This window comes from Citrus clementina, unplaced genomic scaffold (genome assembly GCF_000493195.1).
Source record: "Citrus clementina cultivar Clemenules unplaced genomic scaffold, Citrus_clementina_v1.0 scaffold_2, whole genome shotgun sequence".
In the NCBI taxonomy this organism is placed as follows: domain Eukaryota; kingdom Viridiplantae; phylum Streptophyta; class Magnoliopsida; order Sapindales; family Rutaceae; genus Citrus; species Citrus x clementina.
In genome coordinates, this window is record NW_006262688.1 from 26003688 (window position 1) to 26022574 (window position 18887).

At 39.6% G+C, this 18887-nt stretch overlaps 3 protein-coding genes and 1 long non-coding RNA gene across 4 annotated transcripts; 2 read left to right on the top strand and 2 right to left on the bottom strand.

Moving 5' to 3' along the window:
* The first annotated feature begins 194 nt into the window (after positions 1-194).
* On the top strand, positions 195-2573 carry LOC112101014. The gene has a single exon (XM_024190909.1). The coding sequence runs from the start codon at positions 195-197 to the stop codon at positions 2571-2573; it is 2379 nt and encodes a 792-aa protein (XP_024046677.1).
* Positions 2574-3982: 1409 nt separating this feature from the next.
* LOC112101206 lies at positions 3983-4501 on the bottom strand. Its single transcript, XR_002907315.1, has 3 exons — positions 4466-4501; positions 4207-4377; positions 3983-4121 (listed from the first exon to the last, which is right to left on the bottom strand). It is a non-coding gene; the product is annotated as an uncharacterized LOC112101206 (long non-coding RNA).
* A 3352-nt stretch (positions 4502-7853) lies between these two features.
* LOC18052589 (citrate synthase, glyoxysomal) lies at positions 7854-12231 on the top strand. Its single transcript, XM_006447949.2, has 13 exons — positions 7854-8252; positions 8369-8549; positions 8676-8761; positions 8975-9079; positions 9489-9551; positions 9694-9803; positions 10015-10134; positions 10215-10290; positions 10457-10530; positions 10644-10764; positions 11114-11211; positions 11295-11418; positions 11840-12231. Exons 1-13 carry the CDS (start codon positions 8001-8003, stop codon positions 11969-11971), a joined length of 1542 nt encoding a protein of 513 aa, XP_006448012.1. The 5' UTR covers positions 7854-8000; the 3' UTR covers positions 11972-12231.
* Positions 12232-12322: 91 nt separating this feature from the next.
* LOC18052590 (putative CCR4-associated factor 1 homolog 8) lies at positions 12323-13546 on the bottom strand. Its single transcript, XM_006447950.2, has one exon. The coding sequence runs from the start codon at positions 13402-13404 to the stop codon at positions 12511-12513; it is 894 nt and encodes a 297-aa protein (XP_006448013.1). The 5' UTR covers positions 13405-13546; the 3' UTR covers positions 12323-12510.
* Positions 13547-18887: the final 5341 nt, after the last annotated feature.

Consider the following 18887-nt stretch of genomic DNA (forward strand, 5'->3'; position numbering starts at 1 on the left):
TGGAGTACGTGAATGGTAAAAATCAAGCTCTTTTGGTTGGAAAAAATTACCTGTTTGATCAGTTATTGGCAAGAGTATACGAGGTGTTAAAAATAAATCCTAATGACTATAGTATCACAATGAAGACAACTTTGAGGTCTAGTAACACATTATATCGTATATGTGCAATGCCCATGGATATATGTGATGATGAAATGGTGAGGGTTGTGTTGCATATGGCATCTGACGTAGCTAATTTTGGATGCATTCCTATATTCGTGACCACATCACCTCGAGTTCCGAGCGAAGGTATTGAGCCACATGTCGATACAGAAACTTCATTTAGAGCAAATATGTATGGCCCCGATAATGATGAAGAGGTGTTGCCAAGGACAATATCGCTGCAGCAATATTACTCTCCAATCCACGACAATTATGACAACATTGATGATAATGGCGTTACGTTACAGGATGTTGGAGCAACGGTATTTCCAATAACAACGTCGTTGGAGCAACAATATTCTCCGTATCACAACAATGATTTTCGGGACAATGATGATTTTCATAATGAGACAGAGGGGGATAATATTTGTGCAGAACCTTCTAATAATACAAGGCGGGGCACTCGTTTCAATAATGATGGTGATGATGGAGCAGCCGGTCCTTCGAATGTTCCGTCGTTTCAAGATGAGGATGAGTGTGAAGACAATACTCCTGTGAATAACAGAGGCAATAGACCTATTCCTTCTATGGTTCGATCGAGAAGGAGAATTGACCCCCTTACAAGTCTTGCTCCAACTTTACCTTCGAACATGGTTGCTCCAAGCTTTGTTAGCAATTGTGACTCAGATGATATCAGCGTGGGTAAACTATTTGCTGAGAAGAATGAGCTTATATTACAACTACGCAAGGTGGCCTTTAGAGATAAGTTTGATTTCAAGATTGCACGGTCTACTACGACACGTTTCGAGGCTCACTGTTGTTCAGAATCATGTAAATGGCGTATTCGAGCAACTAGAAGTTCGAACGAGCAACATGTTCCTTGGGTGGTGAAGAGAATTGATAATGTACACACTTGTCATAATGAGGTATTGGTTGATGGACGTCATCAAGTAAGGAGCCGGGTTGTCGGTCATATTATTGCAGAAAAGTATATTCAAGATAAGAGGATTTATACTCCCAATGACATAAGAGCAGGTATGCAACAGGAATACGGTGTTCAGTTAACATACCAGCAGGCATATAGGGCGAGAGAAGTTGGTCTTGAAATAGTACGCGGCAACCCTGCAGAGTCATACAACTTGCTCCCTAAATACTCTCACGTACTAACTACAGCGAATGAGGGTACAGTCACTCACCTCGAGCAGGATGGAGATGGTAATTTCTTGTACTATTTTGTAGCACTCGGATCTTCCATCAAGGGGTTTATGCAGTACATTCGGCCTGTCATTGCTGTAGATGGTACTCATCTGAAGGGATTATATCGTGGAAGCATGTTCGTGGCAACATGTCTTGATGGTAACAATCAATTGTATCCGTTAGCCATTGGGATCATGGATTCAGAAAATAATGATGCTTGGGAATGGTTTATGATGAAGTTACATGGAGTGATTGGTGATAGACCTGAGTTGGTAATTATCTCTGATCGATGCACTGCCATAAGGAGAGCCGTTCTTAAAGTATTTCACAATGCAACTCATGGCGTTTGTTTTTACCACGTCAAAGGTAACATTAAGTCACAATTTAGAATGTCCAAAACTCTTTGGGATGAATTTGAACCTGCCTTTATTAATGCAGCAAAAGCATATGGCCACGAGGAATTTAAGAGACAACTTGAAGGGTTGTGGATGATCCACTCGGGTGCGGCTGATTACCTAGAAAATAATGTCGGTACGTGTAATTGGGCAAGGTCTCAGTTTCAAGGTAGGAGGTACAACATTCTTACCACCAACATCGCGGAGAGTGTTAATGCTTTCATGAGGGAACCTCGAAAATTTCCTGTTACTCATCTTGTTGATCACTTCAGGAAAACATTGCAGCAATGGTTTTATGATAGAAAAATTGTGGCTGAATCAATGACTACTCGGCTAACAACATGGGCGGATGAAATAGTCACTGAGAGGAGAACTATAGCTGAAAGAATGATAGTTCGGCCGGTGTCTCCGCATCGCTTTCAAGTTATAGGCGGTGGGCTTAAGGAAGGGTTGGTTGACTTGCAAAAGAGAACTTGCTCCTGCAGAGTGTTTCAGCTTGATCAGCTTGTGTGTGCTCATGCAATTGCGGCGTGTCTAACACACCGGGTGGATTTTATTAACCTTTGCTCGGACTTTTACACTACAGAATCGTTGGCGATGGCTTATGCACAACCAGTGGAGCCAGTTGGTGATGTGGCTGATTGGGAAGTTCCAGATGAAATTCAGGAGCTGCAGGTATACCCACCAGTTGAGGCACCGCCACCTGGACGTCGTAAAGAGCGCAGAATACCCTCGGCTGGCGAGGACATTGACCGGCGAACTGTAAGATGCGGCCGGTGTCATGAACTTGGCCATAATCGTAAGCGATGTAAGAATCCTATTGTGTCGACTCGAAGTTAGTTGTATTTTGTGTGTTATTCGTTGGTTAAAACTATTATTGTTTTTGTGTTACGTTGGTTAAAACTGTTATTGTTTTTTGTATTTCGTTGGTTAAAATTGTTATTATTCATAAAACTTTATTTTATTTTAAAGTTCAAAATGTGAGGCATTAAAATTATATAAATTTCAACATTGAAATTACTACATAGGTCTACAATATAATATCGTCATTAAATATATCAACCGCAATCTTCTTTCTAAAGTACTCGACATGACTAGCGTTAAACTCCAACCTAAGCCCGAACATTAAATACATCGTAACCATCAATACAAAAACACCGCAATCGCCAGTGCCTCTTTCTTGTTGCGGCGCGCTCTTAACTGCGATAACTTTCCACGGGTCTTCACTCCGCAACTCAGGTCGTATATTGTAGAAGCCAACATATTCCAACCATCGAGGGAATATAACTTCAAGTGGCTTGAATTTCAACTTGTACCTTTTGTCGTCGCGAAATGTGAGTAATGAGTCATAAATCCAGACTTTATTTTTCCGAAAGTCAACTCGTGTTAGTACCCAATGCGCGCCGTCCAAGTTAACAGGGATGAGTAACTGCATATAAAAATTAAAAAACATGTTCGTTATATATGAAATTGAAATACAACAAAGAAAAAACAACTCCTCGAATATTTTCAGTATAGAACATGTGAAATGTAATAAAATACATACCATATCGACATCCGTCATTGATTTTGACATTGTATGCTGTCGCCCACAAAGATAACTATTCAAGCGGTCGTCGAATACCATTGAATCGACTGCACAATTCCCGTTATTCCATAACTGATTCAAGAACACCTAGTACATAGATAACCAAGAAATGCATAAATTAATAAAACTTAAAGGCAATAATTAAAGAAATTAAATAGTATTTATAAGTTTTGTCGGCACGTTACCCAAAAAAATGTGTCCGTATGTGTGACACGTTGGAGTAAGGCATTTGGATACTGCCGTTGTTTCTTGCTAATCAAGCGGAGATACTCGTGAATATGCTGTAGAGAAACAGAAATATTACGATTTTAAAAAAAAAATTATACACAAATCCACAACAGTATACACCACGAGGAAAATATAAATACCTCATCGCCTAGCCATGCCATCGAAGCTGTCCCCAAAATTATTTGAAAGAATGACCGCGGGTGCTGGACGTTCCGGCGGACTCTGATATCACCAGTGAACCATCGATCAAACTCAGCAAACAAACTAGAGTCCTCCAATCCTCTCAGTGGATTTACATCCACACTCGTACTCATGTCAATTGCATGCTCCATGATTTGGGGTCGAGGTAACCTCCGGACGTTCTGTCCTCGCCTGACCGGAGGAATCATGTAAGGACTGTTATAAACATACGACGGTATGTACACGCGGCCGAACTTACTAACGCCCGGAGGCACCTCTGTGAACACCTGCACGCTCTCCCCACTAACATCCCCGTAGAAACTAACCAATGACGTGGGCGTAGACAAATTTTCATTGCCCACGTCAGTATACACTCCATAGTCATCCGGGGCCTGTACAATCGCCAAAAAGAACATATTAAATAATTATCAAATTAAAAGTTAAACGAACATAATTATTTAATTTAAATTAGCTTACCGCATACGAGCGTGCAGTGGGAGAATCCTTATTTGGACGTTTAGAAAATGTGTCGATGAAGCCAACAACGGTTTCTTTAAAATCTTTTAATTCTGACTTTATTTCATACACGTTACGATCAATCTTATCCAGCCGTCGTCGTACGTAATCATTAAACTGCTTTGTCCTCGACTAATACAAAAGAAAAAAATAAAACTTTAGAATAACAATAAAAAAATAATAACAACCAAAGTGAAAAATATCGTATATTATTTATAACCTCAGAATCCCGTGCGTCATCAGAGTTGTCTGTTTGCTGCGGGTGGTCATCAACAGTCACCTCATCCTCAAAAGTGTCATGACGCTGCTCAAAAGTGTCATGACGCTGCTCTGGTATTGGGTTTGGTATGTTGTCATGATCGTCATGCTCGTCCGATTGTCTTGTAACCGACGGCATCGCGTTGATTGAGGGTTGGTGCTATATAAAGTATCATTTAAAATTACTAAATGAAAAGTCAAAAATTTCGATAAAAAAAAATTTTGTACTTACAGTATACCGACCTTATGAACCCAGTCTGGAATGCTTAGCAAGTAATCCTTCACAGAGAGCCAATATTTTCTGCTACTCTCCTTTGAATTTGGCTCAAGAGTTTGTAAAACGTCTGTCTGCCATAAATTTAATTGAAAAATTTAAGTAAGTATACCCAACTTAAATTTAGTAAAGTTAAAAAAATAAGTAATACATATTACTTACAAGACGAGATTCGTCGTTGAAGAACGAATAAACCTCCGCAAAGTTGATTCTCGAAGACGCCATAGGCTTCCATTGCAGAATGCGGGGAATCTTACTCTTCGTTTTGACGACCCATGTTGATGGTAACCCTCCGATTGCTTCATAAATCCAAGCCTACAACAACCAAAGTGAAAAATCAAATAAAACAACTATCAAATATTTAATACTATAAAACTTATTAATAAACAAAAAAAAGCACCTGCACCCCAGACGTAAATCCGTAAAGATTGTATTTTTCAATATTATGATCTGGATTTTTCAACCGAATCTTCTTAAATTTCTCGTCTTTTTCGAATAGTGCATTGTCAAGACTCTCGTAAATCAATTCCCACGACAATAGACCCCATGGACGCTTTCGGAAGTACTGAATATCATCAACTTGGTCAAGCCAATCGAAATTAATTTGACAGTGATTTTTTCTTGCATTTAGTACTCTGTCCGCAAAATAAAACAGCGCAATCTTTAATGCGTCCATATCGTCTATTTCCTCGAAATTCAACTCCTTAAATACTGAAATACAAGTATGCAACCCAAGAGGGGGGGTGAATTGGGATTCTAAAAAATTATTCAATTTATTAAATAAAAACTTAATACAATTATAAATCAGATTCAAAGCAATAACAATTAAGATGATCACAATATAAAAAGATAAGGGAAGAGGGATTCAAACACCGAGATTTTTACGTGGTTCGGCCAACCTCGCCTACGTCCACGCCTCCAAGCTTTCCGGGCTTGAGGATTCCACTAAGCAAGCCTCCAAGGCTTCAAATGCTTACACTTGACTTCCAAGGTGTCAATGGACCTTTACAACAAGAGATTATCCCCAATCTCTTAACCCAAATGTATCCCAACACTTACAATCACTCAAAGTAAAAGATTACAAACTGTTTTGCCTCTCACAATATATAAGATTACACAATGATGCTTAATATGTGAGTAGATGAAGCAAGAATGTGTTCTAAGCTCTATGAAGATTGTATTCTCAAATATTAGCTCAAAATGGTCGTGTTGTGATCAATCTTCTTTGAATTTGAATGAGCTTATTTATACTTGGATTTGAAAATCTAGCCGTTACAAACTGTCGGACAGAAAACGGTTCGCCGTTAACCATTAACGGTTAACCGTTTCGGTTGGTCAAAGTTACCGTTGGGCCAAATTTCAAATAAACGGTTTGCCGTTTAGGATTGCCCTTTCGCCGTTAACTTCCAGAGACCTGCAAGAAGAGCATTTGTTATCCATTTACACTAAACGGTTAAGGACTTGCATGAAGTAACGTTTCTGGATATTATCGGTTGACTGTTTAAAATAAACGGTTTGCCGTTTGGCTCCAGTAACCTGCACAACAATTCAGCCTTATCAGTTTTCGTTAATCAATGCCAGATGAGGACAACCTTCAATTCTGGACGTTATCGGTTAACCGTTTAAAATAAACGGTTCACCGTTAGGTTCCAGTAGCCTTCCCATCTTGGGTGTTTTCTGTTTTTCATAAACGGTTAGAGGTTTAGGAAATGTGTTACTCTCTGCCTTTAATCGGTTAACCGTTTAAAATAAACGGTTCACCGTTTATGACCAGAATTGCAATTTTAAACAAGTTTTTGCAGAGAATTTCTTTCTAATTTGAAAATCCATCTTTTATGAAGAAATAAGGCAATGATTAGAAGGGTTTTCGTTTATTCAGAAATAGCTCCAATATTTTTGTCAAAATACATTTAAAATTTGTTATCATCAAAATCAATATTATTAACATATTTATGTTAACAAATACGGCATCAAATTGCTTCACATTAATCTTACGATGCACACCACCAAAATACGTATTCCGTAGCCTCTGCTCCATTTCATCATTTTTTTCATTGGTATCAACACCAAATGAAAGTCCAGTAACCAAGCACCATTCGACAATTGACAAGCGAATCAAATGCTTACCAATTTGAAACCATAACTGATCCTCACGGCTATCTTCTTCATAGGCCACTTGACGCAGTAAAAGATTATACAAAATTACCCCACTAAATGGAAAACTTCGATACTCCAAGAAATGCCCAAATATATCCTTTTTGAACATACTCAACTGCCGCTTTGTTAATTTTTCCTCGATAGCTTTTACGACCGAAGATAACATACACATGCTCGAAATTCGACCAGGAAAGTGATCAGCATAACGAAAATACATCTTGCCTACTTCAATATCCGGTGATTCTGATTTCGCCATGTATCTGTAATATTTATAAAATTATTACATTATATTTACAGAAATAAAAAATTAACTCTTTAAAAAAAAAACTCTAATTTTCTGGTGCGACAGGCGCCTGTCGCACCAAATCTGGTGCGACAGGCAAGCCTGTCGCTCCAAAAAACTGGTGCGACAGGCCCTCTCGCACCAAAAAATTGGTGCGACAGGCGCCTGCCCAGCGATGGGCGCCGGCGCGCGCCCTGCCCCCCTCCCTTCCCACCCCCAAAATTAAGCGCAATCACTCCAAAATCAAAAACAGTACTCCCAAACACCACCAACCACCACAAACATCATCACCACCATTATCAATCTCAAGCTATAACTATTATTATTCTAAAATCTCATTTTAAATTAATGAAAATAAGAAAAATGACTAACCTAGGTTTTGTTGAAGGTTGTGGATCGTAGATCGGATGCCGGTGAGAGATGGAGCCGCCGCCGACGAGGGTTGATGTCGCCGCCGATGATGGGAGTTGGATCGGTTTGGGAGAGATGAGAGAAAGGGAGTGTTGGGGAAGAGATGAGGGAGGGGTATTTTGGACTCAAATGTTGTTTAATGACTAATGTTGATAGAAATATTTTTGGGGAGTTAAAATGAAAAAAAGCAAAGTTTTTTTGGTTATTAGTGTAAATTTCCCTATTTTTAAAGAGAGGTAATTTGACCAGATTAGCTTAAAGCTCTCTCAATCAAACTTGAAGGCAAATTCATTTATTCAATTTGTATTGACTCATTCATCAACCGAATCAATTCGACTAGAGCTCGTTTTATCTAGTTTTGCTTCAAAAACAATGGCGCCAAGCGTAGAATCATCGTCGGCCGTTACAGCTCGTGGGCGGTTGGCCGTACTGACAGCTCATTTGGCATCAACCGAGTCAAATCAAGGCAGGCTCATCGAGCCATGGTGCACCTCTGCTCAGTCCATGGTACCACCTCCGGGAAATCTCAAGGGCAGCTTGACCGTCGTCGACGAACGAACCGGCAAAAGATACCAGATACCTGTCTCTCAGGAAGGCACCGTTAAAGCCACCGACTTCAAGAAGGTTGTAGTATTACTAATAAAATTCTTTTTTTTTCTTTCTATAAGAATTTTCGATTTTCAATTAGTATATTTATAATTATCGCTTTGTTTGTGAATTTGGTGGATTTACATTTACAGATAACAACAGGAAAGAACGACAAGGGTTTGAAACTGTATGATCCGGGGTACTTGAACACGGCGCCTGTGAGATCATCAATTTGTTATATTGATGGAGATGAGGGTATCCTTAGATACAGAGGCTACCCTATTGAGGAATTGGCAGAGTCCAGTTCTTTCTTGGAAGTCGCTTATCTTTTGAGTAAGTTTGTTCATGTTTTTGCTAATCTTATATCATCAATATGAACTTTGTTTTGCTTACTAGTTTGGATCAGTTGGTGTTAATTATGTTGGATTAAATCTTGTCTTGTACTTTTTTTATTCTCAGTGTATGGGAATTTGCCTTCCGAAAGTCAGCTGACAGACTGGGAATTTGCTGTGTCTCAGCATTCTGCCGTGCCACAGGGAATTTTGGTTAGATTTTATCATTGTCTATTTATTTATCATTTTGTTTTGCTTGGACTCTTGTATGGTTAGTTATATATTTCATGGTTTCTACGACACATGAACATGAGCGCTACGACACAAAATGGATATGAAATACTCACATGGATATGGATGTACTTTTTTTTTACAAGTTAAATGATGCATTTGACAAGTTAGTATGTACTCGTATCTGTTTTGTAGGATATTATCCAGGCAATGCCTCATGATGCACACCCTATGGGAGTGCTTGTCAGTGCTATGAGTGCTCTTTCTATCTTTCATCCTGATGCCAACCCTGCTCTCAAAGTAAGTTAATGGTTTAAATTTAGAGTTTTAGGCATTGGATGCTCTTTATATGAGATGCGATGCGTAGTCCATCTATACCACGTGCATCACTTTTTTTAGGCTTTTTTAAGTTCTACCTTCTCCGTGCATTTCTGGTTGCTGGAAGTTGCCAAAACATTCTCATCATGTAGTTTTTTCATTTGTAGATGTTATGGATGTGTTACAATCCCATGCATTATCAGAAAATTTAATCTATGGAAAGCCTTAGTTTTTAGATAAATTTTGATATTATAATTTCTACTAAGTGACCTTATTAGTGCTTTGACCCTTTAATGCTCTAATGTTTTTGCTAGAGATTTATGTGTGCTTTAAATTTTTGAGAAAATTTTATGGTGCTATGAGATTTAATATTGGATTATTTTATTGTCAGGGCCAAGATATTTACAAGTCGAAACAAGTGAGGGACAAACAAATAGCACGTATTCTTGGCAAGGTTATTCAGTCGAATATATTTCTACATTATCTTTATCCTTCACCGAACTAATATAATATCACTATCGTCAATCTTTGTTTTCTGTAACTTGTCCACTTAATTCAATCTGTGAGTAAATTTAAATTAATTTTTTCTTTTGCAGGCACCAACCATTGCAGCGGCAGCTTATCTGAGGATGGCAGGGAGACCTCCAGTTCTACCTTCAAACAACCTTTCTTATTCAGAAAACTTCCTATACATGCTTGATTCACTGTATATTCTCTGCTTTCTTTTCCTACTCTTTCCAAAGGGCTATACTCATGCCTTCATTTCTATTAGATTCTTTATGAAAGACTGAAGAATTCAATTTTAATGCTTTGACATCGTGATGGATTTTTCTTTTGACCCAATTTTTTCAATAATGTTCAAGTATTGGATAGGGGCCTCCTTGAAACTGAATAAGTTTCCTCTATAAAACCTGCAGAGGTAATAGGGCATATAAACCCAATCCCCGACTAGCTCGTGTGCTGGATGTTCTCTTCATACTACATGCTGAACACGAAATGAATTGCTCCACATCTGCTGCCCGTCATCTTGCATCAAGGTAGGCATCTAAGCTCTTCTGTTAAATGAATAAAGCGACATCCACATTGTTTTGTTATATGCTTATGCCTTTATTTTTAGTGGTGTTGATGTATATACCGCACTTGCTGGCGCTGTTGGAGCACTCTATGGTCCTCTTCATGGTGGAGCCAATGAGGTAAGCATGATAACTTGTTTTATCTTCATAATATATTCCATGCTCAAAAGTTGAAAGCAGTGTTGTTATGGTTAATTGAACTGCTCAATGAACAACAAGAAAGTATGTTATTTCAGGGGAATTAATTCTCTCTTCTTTAATATTTTTTGACCTTTTTGATTTTTAGGCTGTGCTTAAGATGCTGAATGAGATAGGTACAGTTGAGAATATACCCGAGTTCATTGAAGGTGTGAAGAATAGGTAATTGTTATTTACTACTAAAATCTGTTAATCTGTTTCTGACAGGTCAGGTAATATATATATATATATTTCCTCTAGCTTTTCTGATTGTCATTGCTACTTTATTTTTTCAGAAAGAGGAAGATGTCAGGTTTTGGGCACCGCGTATACAAAAACTATGATCCCAGAGCAAAGGTCATTAGGAAACTAGCAGAGGAAGTATTTTCCATTGTTGGCCGGGATCCTCTTATTGAGGTACTTTTCTGCTTTCAAATTTTGCTTAGACTTGTTCCTCCACATGGACAAATACCAAATTATGCTTATCCCTGAAAGAAAAAAAAATAAAAAATGCGTACTAAATCATATTTATCGGTGAGGGAAAAAAACCTGTCTTTTCTTATTTGCTCATTTCAACTTGTCTCAAAAGTGATCTTCGCCACAGTTCAAGTTAATAGAGCTGTATGCTCTTTTGAACTAATTTTGATTATGAGAGATTTGTGTTAGTATGCAATTACTCAGACATGGTATTCACTTTGGATTTTCTTGAATGTGTTTACATATGGATGATATTTGTGCAGTTACTGAGAGCTTATTCTATTTGCAGGTTGCTGTTGCTTTGGAGAAGGCTGCACTATCTGATGAGTATTTTGTTAAGAGGAAGCTATATCCAAATGTTGACTTCTACTCTGGGTTGATATATAGGTACGAATGATATTTTATTAAAATTACTCATTGTTATTACTTCTGTGTGTAAAATGGATTAAAAACTATTACTCTGTAATTAGGGCAATGGGATTTCCAACGGAGTTTTTCCCTGTTCTATTTGCCATCCCACGCATGGCTGGGTACTTAGCACACTGGCGAGAGTCCTTGGATGATCCTGACACAAAGATAATGAGACCCCAACAGGTTAGTTCTTTAGTTAATGAAATTCCACATGTGATCAAATACATACAATTTTCAGTGGCGTACAGTTAGGATGCATCTCTGTCTACAAGTCTCAATAGAATGAGGTTAGGATAAGACTTTACTAGTGCTGAGAGGTGAGAGGTTACTTTGGTTGTGAAATTCTGCTCTGCAATTGGAAAGAAATCAAAAATAAAATGTAGGACAACGAAAGAGTTCTCAGTTTGTTTTTCTGGGAGCTATCGCTAAATAATATGGTGAATCGGATCGCTACCTTTCTAAAACTCAAAACCGTTTCTAATTTCAATTTATTGTAGAGATACTGGATATCCTCATTTTGTTTTTCTAACGGAGTGTGCTGATTAACCTTTTTGACTCGGGTGACTTTAGCTGTTTGTTTATTTCTCATATTGCTGTTTTCCAGGTTTATACTGGTGTATGGATGCGACATTATATGCCACTCAAAGAGCGGATGATAGAGAAGAATGCAGACAGGCTTGGACAGGTGTCTGTTTCAAATGCCACAAGACGAAGACTCGCTGGATCAGGGAATTAAATGTTTTTGGCTTCATGAATAAATATTCAGAGAAGAAAAATAAATGACATGAATATTATAAAGAAAAATAATAATTACAGGCCTCTGGTTTTCTGTTTGAATATCTTCTACAGAAGTAGCAGGTTCATATGTTTTTTGGTTCCTTGTACTGGTAACATAAACACACACGCACACTGTGTATTAGGGGAAACTGTCGTGTGATTCTATATTTGGAATTTCCAGAGCTGCTCTTACTCGATCATGCAGTAGATATTTCTTTCCCTGCGTGGTATTGTTCCACTCTCTCTCTCTTTAACTTTTAGATTTTTAGTTTTCTTTTCATTCATTTACTTTCTTGTTTTTACTTCTTAGCCATCAAATTGTACAACTTTTAATACACAACAAAATATAACATGAAGCTTTTAGTATATCTTACTTTTGCCAAGAGCTTTTGGGAGTTTGAAAAAAGCTATGTAAATAGAAGATAACCATAAGAAAAACAGAAGGGAAAAAAAATTTAAAGTCTGTGTAGAACTTTATCACACATATTTACATCAAAATCAAGCAGGAACATAGTAACTTAAAGCAAGAGGATGATGAAATTGTGTAGGCACAAGCAGGGGCTGAGGAATCACCAAGGGCTGCATATACTGAAACATCATAATCTCTGCAGGCTTACTCTCAATTCTCGAATCCAATCCATACAAGAACCCATCAAACGCACTTTCCTCAAGCTCATAGCGGTTCTTCATCTCTGCAAACACAGCAGCCGTGAGCAAGCTGTCGGACCCGGCATGGTGCGCGCCTCCGTGTCTCTTAACATTCAAAATCCTAGCAAGCTTTGATAACCCCAGCTTCAGGCCCTGTAATCCTTGACAATATCCCGCGACAACTTTAATATCAAAAACACTCTGGAAAAACAGAGCAGCAACCCCAGAAAAGGCTTCGGCTGTCGGCGGCAATGCGTCGTTGGTAAAGATTTTAACCAAGTAAGCTACATCATACAAACCATGGAAAGTGACCCACTTGAGATTCTCTCTGTGTTTGGACAGAACCTCCAAGAATCTTGGAGCAAAAACACACCTGGGAATCCCATCCTTCCGAATCTTGTCAAAATCCAAGCCGCTATCCTTCAAAAGCTGAATAGAATCACCAGCGTGAAGGTCTTTCTTGAGATCAAAGTCAGAGAAATTGAATTCAAAAGTATAGCTGATCTTGCCCTCGTTGTCGGAGAGAGTAATGCCAAGTTGAATGAGGTGGGTGCAGTCAACGTTGAACTTGAGATCATTGTAAGACTCAACGGCCGGTGCGTTTCTGGGGGTGTTGCGGAGGAAGCCCGGGAACTCGGTGTCGATGGATAGCACGTTGAAACAATTTAAAAGCTTGTCAAGAAAGCGCATCACGATTTCGAAATTTTCACACCAAACATTAAGAATCTTGCTCACTACGGCCATGGCTAAAGAAGTGGAGTCTCTTTGTCTCTTTGGTGGAGGCACTGCTTTGTTTTTGGTTTGTTGATTTTGTGAGGAAACAGAGTCCCAACTTCACTCTAATATATAGTGTTTGTTTCCGTTTCAAATTAGTGTATGCGTGTGTGTAAGTAAGTTCATTTATTTACCGCGTGACATACGGACAATTCCGATTTCAACAAGGTGTTGTCTCTCTGTTTCCATTTTGGATTTATTTTATAATCTTTATTATTTTGGAAATAGATTCCCCTCAATCTGTGCCTTCCGATTAGTCTATAACCTTATCCCATATAATAATATATATACACACTAAAGAAATAGTAATGCTATTTAATAATAATGAAAAAAAAATACTCGCCACATTAAACTCACCATTGATTATTATGTTACTTAATTTTAAAAATAAGGGGAAAAAGAGTCATCTAATTTTCACTTCTTGTCAATTGTCATGTAGGTTAGCTTTAAATTGAAAACATTATATTCATTAAAAAAAAAAAGAATTATGTAAATGGAAAAATCAATTGGATCTTAACTGTTAAATGTGTTGTCACTCAGTCCAGAGGTACGGCTTCTTTCGCGTTTGTTTTTTGTTTTTTTTGCCCTTCCCTGTTCATTATCATGTTATAATTTTTGTTTGCTGATCAAGTAGATTGAGAAGGAATAAATAAATTATGGATAGACTGATCAAAGACTGAACCCAACTGAAATTGCAAATTTCCATAGTTATCTAAACTGGTTGTTACTAGAAAGGAGTTAATGAGGGGAGGGAAGTCATGAAAACTTCTTCCGTTATGTTGATGCTGAAATCTAGTCGTCCTTTGCCCGACCTGATCGTTCCACCAACGTTTGTGTTGTCTACGAAGGGAAGGTTGCACTCTCCCTGCTCTAGCAATTGCCCGTGTTCCTGGGACCCAAATCACCTTTTCTCTCATTTCCAAGTCTGCGCTCACAGAAACAAGTCAAAGATACCAATGGTTTTGCCGGCGTAACTATGGGCTTGCCTTTTACTACAAGTGCATCATGTTTGTGCTCAAGGAAGAATATCCATAACTTAACATGAGCAAGCTGGAGGCGGGAGTGCAGAAGTATATGGCCGAGTCAGATCAGGGGGATAAGGACCAGGGGGACCAGGACTAGGTCAAGACTTCTTCAGGTGGGGAGCATGAGAAGGTAGCAGGGATCATGCTTTGGGGGCAGGTCAGGGGTCAACACCTGCTCCTCCAGAAGTTGCTAGTCCTTCTTCTTTCGAGATTGCTGATCCTCTTTCTACTGAGGTTGCTGAGCCTCACAATCCATAACCTTGTTTTCTATGTAAATTCTGAATTTTTGTTTATTTGCAAACGTTTGAGTGTTTATAAACCTTTGATGTTTTTCAGTTTCTTTCTTGCTATAGTTATGCTTATGGGTTGTTTCTGGAAATTACCTTGAAAAATATGTCAGTTTGTCTTTGAGTGACCGAGGAGAAATAGGCAATTCCTTGTCTTAACAATTTCATAGAATTTTGCTTGTTAGTCCTTCAAACGACCAAGCAGGAGTTGGCACATGTTTGCCTTAGTAAAATTTTATAGAATTTGCATGCTGGTTCTTTAGGCGACCGAGCAGAAATAGGCACATGTTTGCCTTAGTAAAATTTTGTAGAATTTTCCTACTGGTCCTTTAGGCGATCGAGCAGGAATAAACACACGTTTGCCTTAGTAAAATTTTATAGAATTTGCCTGCTGGTCCTTTAGGCGACCGACCAGGAATAGACACATGTTTGCCTTAGTAAAATTTTGTAGAATTTGCTTGCTGGTCCTTTAGGCGACCGAGTAGGAATTGGCACTTGCTTGCATTAACAAATTTAGTAGACTTTACTTGCTGGTCCTTTAGACGACCGAGTAGGAATTGACACTTGCTTGCCTTAACAAATTTAATGGACTTTGCCCGCTGGTCCTATAGACGACTGAGCAGGAATTGACACTCGTTTGTCTTAACAAATTTAGTAGACTTTGCCTACTGGTCTTTTAGACGATCGAGCAGGAATATGCATTTACTTTCCTTAACAAATTTAGTCTAACAAGAGAGTTTTATGCCGAATTCATCTTTACAATTCATCATGCATTTAACATAAATAGCTTGGCGGAATAAAACTTGGTAAAACGCTTCGCTTACTGGAAATATTTCTTCAAGTGCTCGGCGTTCCACGACCTCTTTACATCTCGTCCATCTGGGTAGGCCAGCTTGTAAGCTCTTAAGCCATTTGTTCGTACTACCCTGTACGGGCCTTCCCATTTCTGGCCAAGAACGCTATGGTTAGGATCTCTTGTGTTCTGGTTCACTTTTCTAAGTACCCAATCTCCTGCTTGAAATCGCCTCATGCGTACATTCTTGTTGTAGTAGCGCATGATTCTTTGCTGGCATTGGACCACTTTCTGCGAGGCCCCTTCTCTTTTTTCCTCCAACAGGTTTAGGCTCATACAGATCTGCTCGTCATTCTGTTCTTCGTCGAAATACTCTGTTCGATGCGTTCCCACCCCAATTTCTGCTGGGATTACTGTCTCATGACCGAAAACTAAGGCAAACGGGATTTCTCCCGTGGCAGTTTTGTGAGTTGTTCGGTAGGCCCATAACACTCCTGGTAGCTCGTCGACCCAAGCTCTCTTCTTCTCTCCCAGCCTGATTTTCAGGAGCTTCTTTATAACTTTGTTGGCTGCGTCTACCTGCCCATTTGCCTGGGGGTGTGTCGAGGTACAAAACTTCAAATCTACACCCAAGTTTTGGCAAAATTCTCTGAAATTGTGGTTGTCAAATTACCTCCCATTGTCCATTATGATGGCATAGGGAATCTCGTATCTGCAGATGATATTCTTCCAGATAAAATTAGTTGTCTTTCTCTCCGTGATTTGACTAAGGGCTTCCACTTCTACCCATTTAGTGAAGTAATCTATAACCATAATTGCATGTGTTGCGGCTCCTCGACCTTTGGGTAATGGGCCAATCAGGTCAATCCTCAACTGGAAAAAATGTCATGGGGATGACATAGTGGTTAGCCTTTCTGGGGGCTAAGCAGGAACATCCGAGAAGCTTTGGCTGACTCTACAATTTTTTGCCATCCCCTTGGTATCCTGGTGCAAAGTCGGCCAAAAATACTCTTGTCGAAGTGCCTTGAAGGCCAAAGTCCTTGCCCCCGAGTGGTTGCTGCATATTCCTTCATAAATCTCCCTCAGCACATAATTTGCTTCCTCATCATCCAAACATCTCAAGAGGGGTAAAGTGAATCCTCGATGGTAAAGTACTCCATCGAGTAGTGTATACCTTACTGCCCGATATTTCAACTTTCTTGCTTGCTTCCTATCCTCTAGTAAAATGCCATCGCGGATGTATGAGAGAATTGAATCCATTCAGGATCTTTCAGTGTTCACCTGCATTACTTCTACCTCTTCCCCTATACTTGACGATGTCCTTACTTCCAATGGAACCGACTTGGGTAACTTTAGATCCGCAATTGCGGCCATTCTGGCCAACATATCTGCTCGGTAATTTTCTGTTCGGGATATCTGCTTTATTTCTACTTCTTGGAAGAGCCCAACCATCTGCTTTGCCTTCTTCAAATAAAATTCCATCTTCCATTCCCTTACTTGGAATTGTTCATTAAGCTGATTATAGACTAATTGGGGGTCTGCTCAGATTTTTACCCTTTCTGCTCGTAATGCGTGTGCCAACCCAAGCCCGGTTATGAAGGCTTCGTATTCTGTTTGATTATTCGTGAGCTGGAATTCGAACTTCACTGCATAGGACACCTCGGCCCCTTCTGGGCTTCGTATTACTACTCCTGCTCCGGACCTTTGTTCACTACGTGACCCGTCAACCATTACTAGCCACACCCCCTCTGGTTTCTCCGGCTCAACCGGTTGTTCCTCCTAAGCCCCTTCCCCTGATTCCGTATGGTCAACCATAAAATCGGTCAAGGCTTAAGCTTTGATTGCTTTTCAAGGTCTGTAGGTTAGGTCGAATTCACTCAGCTCTACAGACCATTTCACTAACCGACCAGATGCATATGGTTTTAGGAGCGTTTGCCGAAGAGGTTGGTTAGCCATCACTACTATCGGGTGGGCCTGAAAATATGGTCACAGCTTGCGTGCTGCCGTCACTAAAGCCAGTGCCCATTTCTCCATCAGAGGATATCTAGTTTTTGTGTCCACCAGGGCCTTGCTGGTGTAGTACACGGGGTGTTGCTTTCCCTCATCTTTTATGGCTAATACCGAGCTGGTAGCCCATTTGGAGACAGTTAAGTACAAATACAACTCGTCACCCTCTCTCGGAGTTGATAGTAATGGGGCACTGGCAAGATATTCCTTCAGCTGCTCAAATGCCTCCTCACATTCTGCTGTCCACTCCATTTTCCTCTATTTCTTTATGGTTTGGAAGAAAGGGTGACATTTATCCGTGGCCCGTAAGATGAACCGGTTCAATGCCGCCAACTTCCTTGTAAGGCTCTGCACCTCCTTAACTGTTCGAGGGAACTTCATTTCTATTACTGCCCGTATTTTTTCTGGGTTGGCCTCTATCCCTCGGTGGCTCACCAAGAACCCCAAGAATTTACCCGAGCTAACTCCAAATGCACACTTCTCCGGATTCAACTTCATTTGGTATTTATTCAGCAGTTCAAAGGTCTCTTCCAAGTGCTTTACATGGTCTATTGGCTCTCTAGACTTCGTGATCATATCATCCACGTATATTTCCACAGTGTGACCAATCAATGGTTTGAAAATTTTATTCACCAACCTTTGATATGTAGCCCCTGCATTTTTCAGGCCAAAGGGCATCACCTGTAGCAAAACAAATTCATGTTAGTTATAAACGTAGTACTCTCCTCATCCTGCTTGTCCATGTGTATCTAGTTGTATCCCGAAAAAGCATCCATAAAGCTGAGCAGACTGTGACCCGCCGTTGAATCAACCAATTGATCTATCTTAGGTAAGGGGAAGCCATCCTTCGGGCATGCCTTGTTAAGATCCGTAAAATTCACACACATTCTCCATTTCCCATTGGCCTTCTTTACCAACACCACATTAGAAATCCACTCTAGGTATTTAGCCTCCCTTATGAATCCTGCTCACAACAGCTTCTCTACTTCAACATTTATGGCCTCGTACCTCTCTTGGTTAAAGCATCTTTTTTTCTGCCTCACCGACCTTGCACATTTTTTTATTGCCAACTTACAACAAGTTACCCCGGGATTTACTCCTGGCATATTCTTATGCGACCAAGCAAATATATTTGCATGGGACTGTAGGCACTTTACCAGCTCGCATTTTATTGCATCGCCCAATCCTGACCCAATCCTTACTACTCTGTTCGGGTCATCCTTGTTCACCAAAACCTCTTCTAATTTCTCAGCTGGTTCCTAGCGACCCTTTTTGGAGTCTCCTCGGTTATCAAGCGCCATAATTTATAAGGTTTCCTTGGCGGCTGTAACATAGCAACTC